Source organism: Clavelina lepadiformis, chromosome 6, assembly GCF_947623445.1.
Source record: "Clavelina lepadiformis chromosome 6, kaClaLepa1.1, whole genome shotgun sequence".
In the NCBI taxonomy this organism is placed as follows: domain Eukaryota; kingdom Metazoa; phylum Chordata; class Ascidiacea; order Aplousobranchia; family Clavelinidae; genus Clavelina; species Clavelina lepadiformis.
This window is the reverse complement of record NC_135245.1, coordinates 4130457-4148104: the sequence shown is the minus strand read 5'-3', so window position 1 is coordinate 4148104 and position 17648 is coordinate 4130457. Positions and strand designations below refer to the sequence as shown.

At 34.1% G+C, this 17648-nt stretch overlaps 2 protein-coding genes across 3 annotated transcripts; one reads left to right on the top strand and one right to left on the bottom strand.

The window, feature by feature from the left end:
- The first annotated feature begins 1249 nt into the window (after positions 1–1249).
- On the top strand, positions 1250–5532 carry LOC143462919 (lactadherin-like). Its single transcript, XM_076961234.1, has 9 exons — positions 1250–1945; positions 2218–2283; positions 3076–3186; positions 3500–3691; positions 3782–3895; positions 4026–4151; positions 4328–4462; positions 4705–4877; positions 5287–5532. The coding sequence occupies exons 1-9, from the start codon at positions 1705–1707 to the stop codon at positions 5431–5433; spliced, it is 1305 nt and encodes a 434-aa protein (XP_076817349.1). The 5' UTR covers positions 1250–1704; the 3' UTR covers positions 5434–5532.
- Positions 5533–6803: 1271 nt separating this feature from the next.
- On the bottom strand, positions 6804–16271 carry LOC143462907 (EGF-like repeat and discoidin I-like domain-containing protein 3). 2 transcript variants are annotated; one of them, XM_076961221.1, is made up of 9 exons: positions 15970–16271; positions 15607–15672; positions 15133–15243; positions 14793–14987; positions 14588–14701; positions 9832–9951; positions 9432–9566; positions 8997–9166; positions 6804–7805 (listed from the first exon to the last, which is right to left on the bottom strand). In XM_076961221.1, the coding sequence occupies exons 1-9, from the start codon at positions 16235–16237 to the stop codon at positions 7659–7661; spliced, it is 1326 nt and encodes a 441-aa protein (XP_076817336.1). In that variant the 5' UTR covers positions 16238–16271; the 3' UTR covers positions 6804–7658. The 2 variants fall into 2 exon arrangements, with proteins under 2 accessions (XP_076817336.1, XP_076817337.1); XM_076961222.1 differs by lacking the exons at positions 6804–7805; positions 8997–9166; positions 9432–9566; positions 9832–9951 and adding exons at positions 12960–13274; positions 13572–13741; positions 13996–14136; positions 14351–14470.
- Between the last annotated feature and the right edge of the window lie 1377 nt (positions 16272–17648).

Genomic DNA, 17648 nt, shown 5'->3' with positions numbered 1-17648 from the left:
AACCAAACCGAAGGTGGATGTGTTGAAATGCAGTATCAAAAGAGCTCGTTATGGCAGCAACAGCTCTAAGGCTTTTTTTAAGTCGAGGGCATCTTGTTTTCGTAAACACGGGGTAAATTATTTTTTCACCAATGGAAGTTTCAATGACAGTTTAATTACATTTAATTAAATGAGCTTGGGAGTTGTTTGTAGAAAGTTTCTATTTTAAGTCCGATCAACAAGCAATCTTGTTCGGCGCCATCAAGTACTTGGAAAGTTAAAACTTTACCACGCTCTGTTCAAAACTTCAGTTTCGCCAATAATGGCGTAGTAAAGGGAATTGTTTGTGGAAAGTTGATATTTTAAACGCAGCCAAAAAGGTTGGTTCTTTTATTGAATTCTTTAAACTAAATGTTTTTCCATGACGAAAGTTTTTCAACTATTAATTGTTTTCAATGCTGTTGAAACGCATAAAACTACTTCAAAATATAACTTGCAAAGTTCAGAATTGGCAAATTGCGTCACCAGATGACGAAAAGTTTATTTAAATTACTGGGTTATCCTTTGTATACATAGGCCATGATTATCCGCTTGTTTATCTCATCCTTTGGGTCTAAGTTTCTTAACTCCTCCCAGCAACTTAAATGATGCCTTAGAAATTGATTGCGATCAGCAGGCTAGTTGCAGCTACTTAACGAGGTCGCTAGCACTATGAATTATATTGATTGAACACAGAATCAATCACAAACTCAAGTTAAGCATGCACATCAACCGATTTAGTGGAAACTAAATTATCTTATTATGATCATTCTTTTCTTTTCAATGTCGTTTCCCTCTGCATGTTGAATTATCTTTATCAGTATCACTGATCAGACTAAGATCAGTCTGGTGGGTTAGCAGAACGCTTATAGCATGCGTGTCAAACATATCGGTATACAGTATAAACATTTCGAACTATGTTCCAAACAATATCATTTAAAAGCACCACCAAACTAACAACAAAAATGGCGTCAAAATAGTCTACACACAATTGTGTTTGAGTTGTGGTTACGTTTCAAACTGCTTGCACATTGCAGACAACATTTGTTTGCAGAATATCGACCTTTGCCTGCAGGCAGAAAAACGCCACATTTTTGCAAATTCTTAGCCTTGCGAGAACTGTAATTTTGTTTACCTGCAAGCGGGAAAAAACGCAGGAAAAACAATGTGAGCAAGCAAAACGATGAAAAACGTTTCTCAAAAATTATTTTGAATTAAGACAGAAAGATTGTAACAACTAGACGTTAAATTTGTAAGTAAAACAAGGTAATAAATGCAGCAACCAAATATCTAAGTTGATGTCATTGTGACTAAAGAAGTCCACAATAGCAGTGCTTTTTGCAGGAGTGTGCGTATATTATAAGATGATAGCAGTGAATCTTATGGTAAAGTAATAGGCTTGCACTACATGTGTATAGTGAGTTGTGGCCCACCGAGATTCATGAATAATTTTCTGCTGCAATAAAGTATTTTAAAATTTACGAGTTTTTGCCGGCAAATATTTGAACGTATTTAGGATGTTAGCGTTGCACCATTGCTGCACATTTACAAAAGATATGAGCATGTAACGTACGGCAATATAATTTTTGATATAGTAAGCATTTTTGTTTCATTAAGTCAGTTAGATTTTATTATTCGTTATTTCATACAAACTTTATAATGTTTGTTTTAGAATATTGAATAAGGATGATTTTTCCGCGTTTCTTGTGGATTTTTTTAATGACATATTCTTTGGGGAATGGGGCAATTAACTCGTATAGCGAAGCCTATACACCCATACCTTTATCGCCAACCCAAAATTCTTCAACAGTAATTGACGGTTTTAAGCTAGCAGTTGGACCGCAAGGACCACGGGGAATTCCCGGCCGTTGCGGTTGTGATCCAAGTGAAATTGCACAGATGTACACAAAGTTTGAAAAACTTGAAGGTGTGTCTAAGCGCTTGTTCAATAACTTAGCTTCATTCAAGTTAAATTGTACCTGATATGTAAAATATCATGTATCATGTGAAATAAAATATCATGTGCAGAATTTTATGTCCATTATAGTGTTTAAAAGTCCAATATGCTTAATAATAATACATACAATAATACAATAATACAACGACAACAAATTGAGATACTGTATTCTGAAATTTATATTATACTTAGTATGTTTTGCCAAATGTTTTTAAACCTAAAAAATTGTTTTACTTCCTAAGATACTCTGGAAAATATCACGGCAAAGCTCGAACGTCTGAGTGAATTGCATCATTACGCTATCACAGGTTTGTCACTCATTTGTATATGACTCTGCTGCGTTTACAGAATATTTCAAGCAATTATAGCAGCAGGGACCTATTTGACGTCTTGGGTGGTATATTGTTACTTTACTTCCAGCCATCTTTTATTGCTTTTCAATTATTACACGAATGCTTTAACTCTTACCTTTGCGTTTAGACTGTATTTCCTGTTGTTTCATTAATTATCAAAGGAATCATACAAAAACTTGAGAGGCAACTTATAGGCATGATATACTCCTCACTTGTGATATACTGCAAATTTTGTTGGTTTTAAAGTTCATGCAGGCCTGTAAAATGTTGAGTGATTACATAATAACCATAAACATTTTATGTTTACTCTATACAATGGCCAAAAATATGGAACTAACTTTTATTTAAAAAAACACGCTATTATTTTGTAATTATTATTGCTGTACAAGAAAATGCATGTTTTATTGCTTGCAAGTAAAAAGTTATTCCTCTTACGTCATAGGGTACTATTAAAGTAAGGCGGCTGCTGTCATAAAAAGTGACGTCAAAAATGCAATCAAAAATACAGAAAACAAACTAGTGCCAAAATTAAATATTTCAAAATGTTGGAAAGTGTAATTATAAATACAAATTATGCATACCCGAAAAAACATTTTCCACTTTCTGATTCCTCCAAATCATTTTTTAAGGCCTTTTCTGGCAGTTAAAGTGTTGTTAGTATTACTGTGACTAGTTTTTAATGCTAATTGATTGATTGATGAAAACGAGTTTATGAGTATAATCCATTACATGCAAACAAATATTTAGTCGATCAATGCGACCACATGCCTTGTAAAAATGGAGGAACTTGTATCAACGATAGAAACTCGTATATATGCAACTGCACTGATGATTACGAAGGACATGACTGCTCCATAAGTAATTATGGTTTTTAATCATACACGAGCTATCTCTCTATATATCAACTGTTTATGTGGGATGCCGTTTGTAAATAATGGTATGGTAAACATACGTAACACTTACGGACAAATTGAAAAAATGCGAACAGCTCAAGGACAAATTTGGTTCAGGTATTTTTGCTAAATTTATTGTATATTTGAAAACGGCATTCTCGTACTTATCATAGATTTTAGTTACATTGCATTTACCTTTGCGAAACAAATGATAGTTCGAATTTGTTACATAAATAATTTAATTAAAATCAATTTGATTTCTGTAATGTTATGATCAGGGGTCCAATGCGTAGTGCCGGCGGCGCCCAATAACGGAACAGTATTTCCTCAGAGTGGACAGCTTGTTCCACACAAAGAAAACATTACGTACAGATGCAACAACAAATATGTAGTGGCCTACGACGTGAATAATTATCTTGTTGCAACTTGTCATAAAAAGAAATGGACAAGATATACTCCTGTGTGTGTCTGTAAGTCGAACGCAATCGCGTTTTAAAATATACCTGCAAGTTACATTAATTTCCGTCTTCCTGTCAAAATATGTGAAATTTTGTTTTCAGTGGATCATTGTGATCCCGGCTCATGCTCTGGAAGAGGAACTTGTATCAATGAAATCGGCCGGATAATTTGTGAATGTGATGAAGGATACGAAGGAAACGAATGTTTAGTAGAAAGTAAAAACTAATTCGAAAACAAAATCAAAAATTATTGTTATATGGGTGACATAAATTACTATTATTATTGCTATATGACGCGATCTTGAGATTATATATATAAATATTTTAAAAGACACTTGTCTTATAGGTAATCCTTGTCACATGGCCAATCCTCCTTGTGGCCAAAGCGGAGTTTGCTTTCCAGAAGGTGGCAGAAACTACTTGTGCAGATGTCTTCCAGGGTATAAAGGAAGACATTGCGAAACATTTAAAAGTAAATTAAAAATCAAGTTGTCGAAAAGCAATGTAGATTAATCTTATACCACACATTTACCTTATAGCTAGGTATTGCCTATTGATGTATTTATCTTTATCGTAAACTTATCAGCAACGTTAAACTAAATTAAATTAAATTTTGCTTAGTTTTGTAATTTTATGATATGGGTTCAGCAAGTTTATGTCGGTACACTGTTGGTATGGAAGACAGAAGAGTACAGAACCGTGATATTACGGCGTCGCGTTACAGCAGTTACCCAGCAACGTATGCTCGACTGCAGTATTCTAACAGTTGGCGACTACATCCAGGTTAACCTTTACCTCGTTTAAATTGGCGATGTGTTTCAGAAACTTTTTCTTATCTTTTTGCTATTGTCATATGAGAAGTATACCGTAGCATTTTGTATATAATTACAAGCCAATGTTTATCATCCACTTGTAATAAGTATTACTGTGGAATCAGATAAAAATATTAATTAAACTTTGACAAATAAAGCAATATCGAATCATTTCTCGCTTCTAACCGTATGTTTCTTAATTGTTTTATTTAGTTTATGCTACTGACTGGCTTCAAGTGGATTTAAGGAAAAATACAACTGTCGCGGCTGTCGCAACCCAAGGTGACCCAGGCAGTTCGTCATACTACGTGAGAAGTTACAAAATAGCGTACGGCTTTAGCCAGGACGCTTTGCAGATTATGCAAAATAGTGGAGGAGAAGATTTGGTAAATACAGTCTGGTATTTTATGAATTATTTCTTAGGTAAAGTGTGGTCGTTTAAATCAAAGATGTAAAGAACAAATTAAAATGTAGAAAAAGTGCAAATGAAGTATGTCTATCAAAGAATACTATGAATGGTAATGATAAAAAATAGTAAAAATTAATAATTCACTTTGGTGGAGTTATGTTTATCTAGTTACAGCTGATGACTAATTAATTTGGCATTTGCTGTTACGTTTTAGAGCAGCAAAGTTATTGTAACTCATCGTTTAACGCACTTTTAATTATAGCTAAAGCTATACCTTTAATACATAGATACCTTCACTAAACAAGTCACATTTCTTTATTAGAAATGCCATGCAATTACACACGTGATTGAATTTTTTTAAATATTGCTTTTGTTTGTTTTCTCAGATATTTCAAGGTAATCGAGACTCGCATACTATCGTCAGAAACAACTTTCCTGCTCCAGTGACAGCAAGATATTTTAAAATCCTTCTACATAGTTGGAACACCAATTACGCAGGGCTACGCGTAGAATACTATACCTGCGATCCTTAACAGTTTTTTCTGTGATAATGAAACTACATGATTAAAATTCTACCTATACGTTTAGCATGTACATAAATGATACTTTTCCGATATATTTGCAATACATAAATTGCTTCAATGTTGAACAAATGTTGTTAAGTATATTAACGATCTTTTGAGATTATTCTGTCATTAACATATTTGTTTGTTTCAATCAAAATTTCGGTTAAAGCTTCACGAAATTTCTTTTTAGCGTTAGAGCTTTGCTAATTCTCACATCTTGTTGTGTGTGGAAAGTAATTTCCAACAGACTGATTTATGACGGTATGCAGAGGTACGGTACCTACTGGTAGTTAATTTGTGCCGTAGTCCTATATACCGGCACTGTTCGTACATTCAAAAGTTGACAAACTAGGTTATTAACCAAAACAAGCCATCACACAATTTGTTTTATCACATTACATTCATCAACAAAACCTAACTAACCTTCTAAAGTCTACTCTAGCAAACTTCCAGTACCCTAAAAGATATTTTCTGACATGGAAACACTTCCTCGGCACTTTTCGGCTTCGAAGAGAGGAGGCTTCTGGAGATAAAAAATCAACTTATTTCGTGAAAATCCCCCAGTGTGAAAATTTTTATGAAATGTTTTATGTTTTATTAAAAAAAATTTAATTATATTTTTAATTAAAAAAAGGTTCTCAAAACTTAAATTAAAAAAATTAATTAAAAATAAATTTAAAACATTTAAATAAAAAAGATTTAATTACAAAAATATTTTATAAAAATAATGATTTTGAAAAGAAACATATTTAAAAAAAAAAAAAAAAACTATAAAATATAATGCAAAAACGTTTTTAAAAAATGTGAAAATTAACAAAATAGATTAAAAACAATAAATAAAACATAAAAATCAATAGAAAAATTGGCAAAATTAAGAAAAAGCTTCTGTGTCACGTGTCGGCCACCACACATCAGATTCAAAAAGCTTACACGTGTTCGGTTCGCTAATGGTTCAAGTGAAATTATCCAAATCGCACTACTTTAGCACTGGTTTCAAGTTGTTTTCCGGTTTTCTAGCTATTTATTCAGTAATATACTCAAAACGTGAATTCCAGTCCTTATTACACCTTTTTGTTAACTAATTCATTTGTAAATATTGTTGGTTGGCGATAATGAATTGGTAACTGAACAACTATAAAACTAGGAAAGTTTAACCCATTTCACGCCGCTTCCTTTATGTCCAGAAATTTTATTGAAAACAAAGAATTAGGTAGTTTAGGAATTTTGACATGCAAGCATATACATGCATGGTTATGATGCCATAATTAAATTACGTGTTAGATAGGTTGTCCATAATATGCTGTATTATTATTTTTTACAGTGTTTCGGCAATTGTGTAATACGCAATGCAGTTTTACAAATATATTTGTTTTTATCTTTTTGAAAACATTTATATAACGGTCCTTAAATATTTATGGAGATTTCAAAAATGAGAATTGATGCAAAAATTTAAATATAAAATGAAAAATGTTTCAAGCGAAAGCTTTCTGTTACATTCTTACTAAGACACAATTCTGCTAAATAAACAAAATAATAACTTTCCGTCATGTCTGCTTTACCTTAGCTGCTGCTTTTATTTCAAAGCTTAGATTAGACCATTTAAATTGCAAGCCATATCATTTTTTTCTTGTTATCGTAAGTACATTTATCAATGTAGTGATACACATCACCACTAATACGCACGAAGCAAAACAGTTTCACTCACGAGTTATAAACAAGAACGATACAGATTACTCGAAAAATGTGTTGTATAAATGATGTTATATGATATATATAAATGTGACACGAGCTGACACTCGGACAAGCACCGCGTTATATTGGGTACAATTTATTCAACCTTATGTTTGCTTTTCGCCGAGTCCTAATAAAACATTCCAAGAAAACATTTTAAAAAACAGAGTTCATTTATACAGTATGTAGGGTATGCAATTGTTAAGTACAAAAGCAAATATATACGTCTTTGATGGAATAATATCAAGGTACTTAGAGATATTTTTCTTTTTATAAGATTTCCCTGTAATATTCATTACATATGCTGCTGCTTATGTGTTATTGGACGTTTGAAACAACCAACGTATCAAGGAATCTTTCCCATACAATTATTAGGTTAAATTGTAAACAAAATAAAAGCAACAGTAAGAGAAGTATGATTAACATTCAATCTCATCTTAAACTTTGCGGTCAAAAAATGTTTAAGGATAGCAGGAATAGTACTCTAGGCGTAGGCCTCCATAATTGCCATTCCAACTTTGTAGAAGAATCCTGAAATATCTCGCTGTAACCGGAGAAGGGAAATTGTTTCTCACGACTGTATTGTGGTTCGAATTTCCTTGAAAAATCTGGGGAAAAAGCTGAATGTTTAGTTTCTTAAACTTTGTTGAAATAGGTTAGACATACTTGCTGCATATAAATGCATTTCATTCCTCGAAATTCATTGAGGGTAGGTCTACATATACTGTATCAACAAGGCATTTTAAAAGTTTTTGTCATGTTTTCTTTTATATTAAACACAGATGTGTTACAGCACTGGACTCACTTTTTGACGGAGATTTTACTTGGTGCATTTGCTAAAACGATCAGGCTTTTACACGTCATTGTTTAACAATTATAAACTGTCAATATTTCGAGCGTTCAGAGCTATACTAATTTTGATTAAATCTTAAACAACTGTTACGAAATGAATGTTTTGTTGTCTTGTACTTTTATATGTTTTCGTTTTTAACGTTTTATACTGAACGTATGTAACTTGCTTGCACGCACACGTATGCTTGTTACGTATCTGTTTGTTGCACTGTATAGGGCTATAGGCCATAGGGTATAAGTTAACACAGACTTTGCCTTTTGTATTTTTTTGTATATACCGATATGACATCTCGAACCCACACAGTTATAAAGAATATTATTCGTTTGTAAACAAGTGTTTAAGTTTTGATTGAAAACTCGCACGTTTTATCAAATTTGCGATCAGTGTACCGAACTGTCTCGAATCCCTCTTACGCCTTCCCTCCTCGAAGCAAGGAATGCCCATTGCAACTTTTAATTACTGTATCTTGATGAACGGTGCGTTGATTTTATTGTTTGATTTAACATGATTGGAAGGACGGAGGGCGATCACGACAAGTATTTTCGAATGAAGTTCTGCCCGAATTATGAGTTTTTATGAGAATTAAACAAATCGTTGCTTTGATTCGGTCGACAGATGGAGGCATTCAGGAAATTGTAGGTTTGGCTAAATTGAATAACCGTTAAGGTGGGATATCCTGAACTTTAAAGATTTCAACATTATACAACTTTGAAAGGTATCGCTTGCTAATTTCAACCTATTCCAAATTTATCTTGTATTTCATAACACTATTAAAGGTGTAATCTAAAATAACTAAATTCAGCTTTTGCGGATTCATTTCGCTAACCTATTACCGCCCTTTCGTTTTCCTTATCTAGCAACTTTAATATATATCGTTATATTTCGACTTATATTTTTGATAAAATAATCGCTTTGGTTACTTTATGAAACCATAGAATACACTTACCATATCTTCTCCGTTGCTGTCTTTGATGATTTGCAGAGCGTTTGGGGCAAACCCATATGCAATTTTGTAACTTCTCACGTAGTATGAACCACTCGCGCTCCCCTGGGACGCTACAGCTACAACGGTTGTATTTTTCTTCAAATCCACTTGAAGCCAGTCATAAATGTTGGCTATAAGAGATAAGAATGATAAATGGTAAATAAAAGGCCGGATTTATTTATGCACTAGAATTAGGCTATGCTACTAATATATTCATAGAAATAATACAAACTTAATATACCTTATAATAAATATAACTTAATAAACTACTCAAATATGTACATAATAGCTGTAAATACTTATAAAAATTGACATCTTTATAATACAGCCTAACTTTATATGACGATGGTCATGTAGCAAAATATCGTAGATAAATGTGCACATTATATGATATACCTGAATATATTTCCCATCCGTAAGAATTATGCAATCGAGCTCGGTACGATGGATAATTACTACTACGTGATGCCGTAATATCTCCGTTTTCCACTCTGCCATCTTCCATACCAACGGTATGTACACACAAGTTAGCTGAAAAACAGCAGAATAAAATCAACTTTACCTGTACGCTATACAAGCACTAGTTTTGCAAACGTAAATCAAGACAATTGTCAAGCAAAATTAAAGCTGTAATATAAATGAAATAGATGCAGCTATTGCTCCAGTGGTGAGCAATGAGTAGTCAGTAGTCAGTAGTCAGCAATTTTGATTGATCTAGCACCCCAATATGCAAAACTGATATCTCTAAATTGGAGACGAGCACTTCTATTGTTAACTCTATTAGAAATTTACCAACCGTCATATGTCTCGCAGTCGTTTCCTCGAAATTCAACGAGACATCTGCAAGTGTAGCTGGTACCACCATTCCAGATACAAACACCCCTTTCACCGCAGGGAAACAAATCACAGGGATTACCTATATAAAGTGTAGCCTGTAAGCAAATGTGATTTTGTATAGAAATATAGAACTTTACATATCGTAGAATCGGATGATCTCAATATGACGAAATAATGACAATCATCATTGCATTAATTGCGATATTTACTGCGTTTGCTCTAAGAAAATTTTACTTTGAACTGAACAATCGTTTCCTTCGTACCCTTCATCAATATTACCTATAGTAATTTTTCCAGGACAAAATAAGATGTAGTTTGGTGAATACTGGGCCAGCGTGTCACTCGTCAGGAAATTGCTTTGGAATGGTTTGAACTCTGTTGAAAAAGCACCCATGTTAGCATCACCGGTAGAAATTATTTTTGCAAATATTTTTCTACTCTAGACTTGAAGGATATTGGCAGATACCAATGGATAAGATTTCTCTCGAGACTACGGCCTTCACAAGCCATTTCGGTCTTTTAGAATTTAATGTAAAGCTAACGGGGTTGTGTAACTCTGCTCCTAGTTTTCAGCGCCTTATGCGAATAATGGCGTGAAGTGGAACGGCGTTTATGATAACCTCGATGACATAATTGTGTACTGTCGTACTTTAAACGAATATCTGGATAGGCTTGAATTGGTTCTGGAGCGGATTGAAGTTGCTGGCTTCAATTTTAAGCCTACGAAATGTACGTTGTTTAACACCGAGGTTCGTTTTTGTGGTCACGTGGTGTCCCATCGGAGTATAAAATGCGATCCTGACAAGACTTCCGTCGTAACGGAGTTGCCAATTCCGCTGTCCATCAAACACGTTAAACATTTTGTTGGCTTGACTTCTGACTATAGAAAATTCATTAAAGACTTTATGCACTGATTGCAGCACTTCTACATAAACTTACCGAAATAGCAAAATCGTTTTTTCTGGATCGGCGAGTGTCAGAACGTGTTTTAATAAGCTCACCTGTTTCAAGCTATTCCGGTTTTAATAAACATTTTATTTTGGACACCGATGCTTCAGATGTCGCCGTTGGTTGTGTCTTACCCCAGAAAGTTGATGGCGTCGAACAAGTGGTTGCTTATTACAACCGATCACTATGTAAAAGCGAACGGAACTATTCTAAGACCATAAAAGAGTTGTTGCGATTGTTTATGCTTCAAAGCTTTTCTGCTGTTATTTGTTTGGTAATAATTTTTTTTGCGTACAAATCATGCTTTACTCCATTGGCTCTGATGATCGAAGGAGATGTACGGCCAGTGTGCAAGATGGCTGGAACACCTTTCTTTTCTATATTCTAGGCACGACTGCCTGCCTGTTTTCCCGGTATGTATGAAGATCTAGAAAGCTTCTTTATGCATTAACTGTACAAGGAACCACAGCTGTTTCTTCATTACAGTCGCTCAGAGCTACCTTTGTCGTGGGACAATGGTGATGACTGTGTATATAGTATTTGCCTCAGCAGGAACCACGTTCTTACAGCGGTAATTCTGTTACGTGTGTCTCTTCTATCGACCTTCCAAGTTATAGCATCATGAGAAAATAATGGCCAGATATAGCATTTACGAACATCTTATTTCCAGATGGAAGATCGTCTTTTAAAAATATTTTTAAAACGTTTGTGTTTGCGTAGAAAAGTTATTTACCTTGCACTGTGAAACGTATAACCAAGACCTTTTTCGAGGCGGGATGACAGACTGAAGTTTAGAAGTTAGCTCTTTAATTATAAACTTGTAACATCTTGATTAAGATTATGGTGGAATCATGCATTTGACTGAAGTTTGTGTTGGTACTGAAAAATGCAAAGTAATATCTTGACTTGTTTCTATGTTTACTTCATTTTTGACGAAGATTTAAATGTTTGTTTTCTTTTTACTTTTGTCCGATATAGACCCAAGATGAGATTAAATCAATCTCTTGTTAAAACGGCCATCAACTTTAATGGTAAGTGCAAAAGATCTTGAAGGGGTTGTAAATACGAAATGTATACTATTTATATATCCCAAATTTTAGCCGATGTTTATTCGTTTTTAATGTATTAGTTATAAATAAATAGGCGTATTAGCCATTATAGGCAAATATTTGTGCTCGATAAGATTATTACCTAATTTAATGCAATATGTTTAAAATCCCAATAAACAATGCTAAACTTTTCAAATGTTTTGACCGTTTTTTAAAAGGGCTTCAAGATGAGGCGAGCAAGACGGTTGCCTGAAATCCCCCCTCCAAGTGGGCCCCCCTGATTGTGTATACGCGCTCTAAAGGAACAAACATTGCATACGAGTATTATTGTTACGAGTATTACTATTCGCGATTTCCCGGGACAGGAATTGATCATTGGTTATTGCTAATTAGCTGTAAGAACTGAATATAGAATTGGGGAAAGTTGTGAAAATCAAACCTCCGTGTAAATTGGTCCGCTCCTGCATTGAGATTATTTTCATATAGCTTGTTGTTTAAACGATCAAGTGGTTAAAGCATCATGCCAAGACGAGGACAACACTAATTTACGGAAGGTGGAAACTAAGTAAGGCGACATTATTTTATAGAAAGTGAAAAATTACGAAATACTTTTTTCTATGTTTGTAGTAAATGCTAGTAGAAAACATGGAAATATTTTTGTCGCAATGTGTTTGGAACTTTCTAAAATCTTCAAAGAAAACATTTTTGTCTCCCCACCCAAGCCTAAAGCCACCGCTGCAGTGAGGTCAATGCGCACACACAGAAGGTAGTTTGATATAATTAATTTATCAAGCTTAATTAGTCTAACATTCTTCAGCCTACCCTTTACGGCAATGCAAAACGGAGGTGTAAATGAGGTTTCACATGACATGTTAATTTTTAGAGTGCTGCGTTTTCCCAATTTTATGTCCTTTAAGTATTTGTCAATCTTTTACGCTTGAGCCGCGTGGATCATTCCCTGATATCTTTGTCACAAATTCTGAAGTTACAAAACAACTCAACTCCCTTAATATTGCCCTGGAAATATGCAGCTATATATTCACAACCAGTTAAATCTAACGTTTGCACTGCATGCTCACATAACACAATATCAAGAGCTAGCATGTTTATTATTGATATGTTAATTGTTCCGTACAGTAGAAACTTTGCTGGTGAAGAATATGAATTATGAGAGTGTAAACAAATTTACACGGTATATAAAGGAAAGGTCCAATAGCAGATGACAAATATAATCAATGAAAAGTTATGCAGAAATTCTTAACCGTTAACAGGTATAGTATTCTAGACGAAGGGTTGCGTAATAATATTGCCATGTTTGTGCAAGGAGTCGGAAATATCTCGCGGTCACTGGAGCCGGAAAATTGTTTCTAACGACGCTATTGGGGTCCCGGTTGCCTTGAAAAATCTGCAGGAACATGTTGATTAACAATTTCAAGGATTTAACTGGATAAAATTTATAAGCTCAAAAGTTTGCAAAAACATCAACCTGGAATGCTTATATAATACTTAAAACGCTAATGGTAAAAAGTTCTATCAGTTTCAATGCACGATTCAGAAACCCTGGATTGCCTCTGTTCCATTCGCGTAACACTTCATGAACACTAACAGTTAACTTACTTATGCATGGGTGCTTACGTCATTTAGTTTTTGTTGCGGTCAACTCTCTGAAACAATCATTTAGCAACCACAAGAATGAACTTACTAAATCTTGTCCTTGATCGTTTTGTATAATCTGCAAATCGTTCTCGGTGAAGCCATGCGCTATTTTGTAACTTGTTGTCCAATATGAACCATATGAATGACCTTGAGTTGCAACAGCGACGACAGTGGTAGATGTTTTTAAATCCACTTGAAGCCAGTCATCGTGCGGAGCTAACAAACAAGTAAGAAAACTATAAAGAAAAATGTGGGCAAATCATTCTCCTCGTATATATGTCGAATTAAAGTAAAAGATTTTTAATAAAAACGTATAAAATGCATAAATGTCAAAGCAAAATTTTCGAACAATATTTAATATATTTCTGTGTTCGAAAAAAAAAACATTATTCAAAAATATTAAAACAACATTTGGTAACTACGGCAGTTTGTCAAGTCACAATGAAAACTTCATCTAGTTGCTCAGTTACGTGTATGTGGTGACAGCCAACTTGAAGCTTGTCTCAATCGGGCTTTATGCGGTGGGTGGCCGCTAAGTGACCGTGAGGCGGTAATATCGTTATTTCCTACTCTGCCGTCCTCCATACCAACAGCTCGTACACAATTACTTGCTAAAATTACAAAAATGAGTTAAACATGAGTTAAATAAAGCTATAATCTAAATGGTTGTAAAAATCAATATAAATATAATAGTTCTTACTAAATCATTTTGAAAAAGCATATCCGACTTGCGCATAATAAAAAATCTTAAATTTGAATTTTTTAAAAACGAAAACCACCGAACCCATATCTCGGCTTTTATTTATTTGAAGGAAATTTACAAACCGATAAATGTCTCGCAGTTTTTTCCATGATATCCAGCGAGACATCGGCAGTTGTAGTTCATACCTTTTTCCCGCACGCAAATTCCTTTTTGCCCGCAGGGAAATAGATGACACGGATTATCTACAAACACTTTCTATTATGAGTGATTCGAGTTGATTGAGCTCACCATTTCGTCATAATCACAATATTCTTTGAATTTATTGCAATAATCGTCGAGTTTGTTTCAAGAAAGTTCACTTTGAACTGAACAATCGCTTCCTTCGTATCCTTCATCACATTCACAAATTGTTCGGCCGATTTGATTTATGCAAGTTCCTCTTCCAGAGCATGAGTCGGGATTACAATCATCAACTGAAAATTTTAACAAGTTTAGAAAAAAACAGATGCAAAATTTAGACTTGCTGTTTATAAAATAATATTTAAAGTCTGTTAATAGACCTACCCACGCACACTGGAGCATCTTTTGTCCATTGTTTAGTTTCCTGACAAGTTGTAACAAGAAAATTATTCACTTGATACGCCACCACGTGTCTATCGTTGCATCTGTATGTAATGTTTTCCTTATAAGGAACCAGCTGACCACTTTCTCGAGAGATCGTTCCGTTGTTGGGCGACGACGGCACCACGCACTGGATTCCTGCGCAAAATAATGCAATTTTTTATAAATCAAGCTATACAAATAAATTGGAAACATTTTTTACCACCATTGCGTCGTCACCAAAAGTATCACTAAAGTCAATTCAAATAAATTTTTTAATATTATTATTGCGAAAACGTTTTACTTATGGAGCAGTCATGTCCCTCATATCCATCGGTGCAGTTGCATATATACGAGTTTCCATCGTTGATACAAGTTCCTCCATTTTTACATGGCATGTGGTCGCATTGATCGACTAAATATATTTCCATTATGTATTTTAACTTGGCAATAAAAACGATAAAAATCCACAAATGATATCATGGTAGGAAATAAGCCATAATACATTGAGGAATATAGGTGATGCTCTTTTAAATTGTTTCAAATTTCAAAGAGTATGTGAACACTTAATCAGCTCTTTAAGCGTTAAAACAAAATGGCGACGTTTAACGAATAAATTGGAAAGACTAAAGTGTGGTTATAGGATTCGAATAAATTCCAACCCTTAAAAAATACTCTTGTCTCTTAGCTATAATAATACGTCTAAAAGAAATGTAAAAGAAACTTACGACAGTAATAAAATATTTTTATAAAATATTATATTTAAAGTACGACCAACCTTTTAGAGCGTAATGATGCAATGCAATCAAACTTTCGAGCTTTGCGGTTATATTTCCCAGGAAAACTAAGAAGATAAAACACAAGTCCTTTTATATAGTTTTTTAATTTTTGAAAATGGTTTGAAAAGATTTAAACATGATCTTATATAGTTTGAACGAGTCAAAATCCGAAGACTACAAACATTTGCATTTCCCATAACAAGAAATGACGATTTTCCATTCGATTAACATATAGACACTAATTTATCACAAACAAGGTTATTTCTTTGGCTGTCATCAATATAACCGTGCAGTTGAAGGTATTCGGTTTAAATACTTCAGTTATTGTTTAATAAATAAGAAATTCAATTTTTCGAACTTACCATGTATTTGAGCAATTTCGCTCGGATCACAAGCACAAGTTCCGGGTAGTCCTCTGGGTCCTTGAGCTCCCTGGGGTCCAACTGGCCCAATTCCTCCAGCTTTTCCAGGTAATCCTCTTTGAATTCTTAACGTTTCCACATCTGGTAACGTGTCCTGCTGGTTCGGTGATAATCGTATTGGCACACACGCTTCTCTATCCAAGGTCATCACTCCTTTCCACGTGGAAAACGTCATCAGCAATATCCACAAAATACGTGGAGAAATCATTTTAAATTTTGCAACAAACTCTTAATGCTTCAAATCTGAGACTAAAATCTTATAGTCAGTCGGTTTAATTTCTAAACTTATTTGCTGAAAACATTTTCTACGTGCAATAGTTTTGGTGCTACTGTATTTAAAGGTCCCCTTCAGTGATGAATACATTCTTTTGTATATTTTGTGCAACTAAAGGTAAAATCCTTGTCATAATTTAAAAACCTCATACTCTAACCTTGCAGCACCTCCATCAATCTTCGGTTTAAACCTGCATTGCTGAAGTATGCTACGTTGTCTTTATGTGCTTCAAAGCGCTCACAAATACAATTTACACCACAAGCATGCAAGAACTGAAAATTGTGGAAATCCTTTTTCTCACAACGCACAAAACCTTTTTATTTTTTCTTTTTCATTTTTTCTTTTCATTTTTTCTTTTCGTTTTTCTTTCCTATCCAGCACTCATTCCGTGAGCCGCAATTAGCTTACAAAAAGAAATCACAGATAAACTGTAGTAAAATCTTATCACAATAGGGTTTTTAGCCCACGTGGTGTAGTCAGTTCAAATGTTTTGTCAAGAACCGCTTTAAGGTTCATGCAGTATTGCAGAACATTGTAGTAAAAATTGAGCAAATTTTTCAAGTGTAAATTTACCAAATTTTAACACGAATAAGTCAATTTAAATTCAAAATGTTTTATCAAAACGTTGTCTCTGGTATTTAACTATTTTTGTTCAGTTTTTCCAAAACATTGCTAAAAACAATTTACTCGAAAACAGGTGGTTGACAATGACGCCAGTAGTTGAAAGAAATACGTCACAGAGGAAGTTGTATGTTGGAAATATTTGTTTCTGGCCTGACCAACAACATCGTTGAAATCTGTAATTTTGGAACCAAATCTTTTCACGTGAGAACTTTTAAGTACCTGGTGTTAAATTTAAACTGCAGACTATGCAAAGTCGAAACCCTGAGATCCTCTGTCACCAGATAAACCAAACAGGAATGCTGACGAAAGTTATCACACGTTAATGAAATACTGAGCTACACGCAGTAGGCAGTGGGTTATGTTTTAATCGTTTTTGCAGGTTTTGTGTTTGCCTCACGTATAGCGTATATTCTGTTGCAGCGATGTAATGACGATTTATTTATAGACTTTTATATTCTTATTTTACAAATACAAACTGTATTTACGAAATAAAAATAGGAGAAAATACTATTTTGCAAAGCATTTTGTCATGATTGCTGCTTTATATCGTTTGAATTCAGCTGTTGAAAGAAGTTTCACCTATACAAATGAACAAAACAAACTGTGTGTTTTGGTAATTTTTGTCGTAAATTAAAAAAAAAGTGAAATGTCAATAACACCAAAATGTAATAAATATATGGGAACTCAGTCACTAAACAGCTTGCTGGCATATCGACAGTTC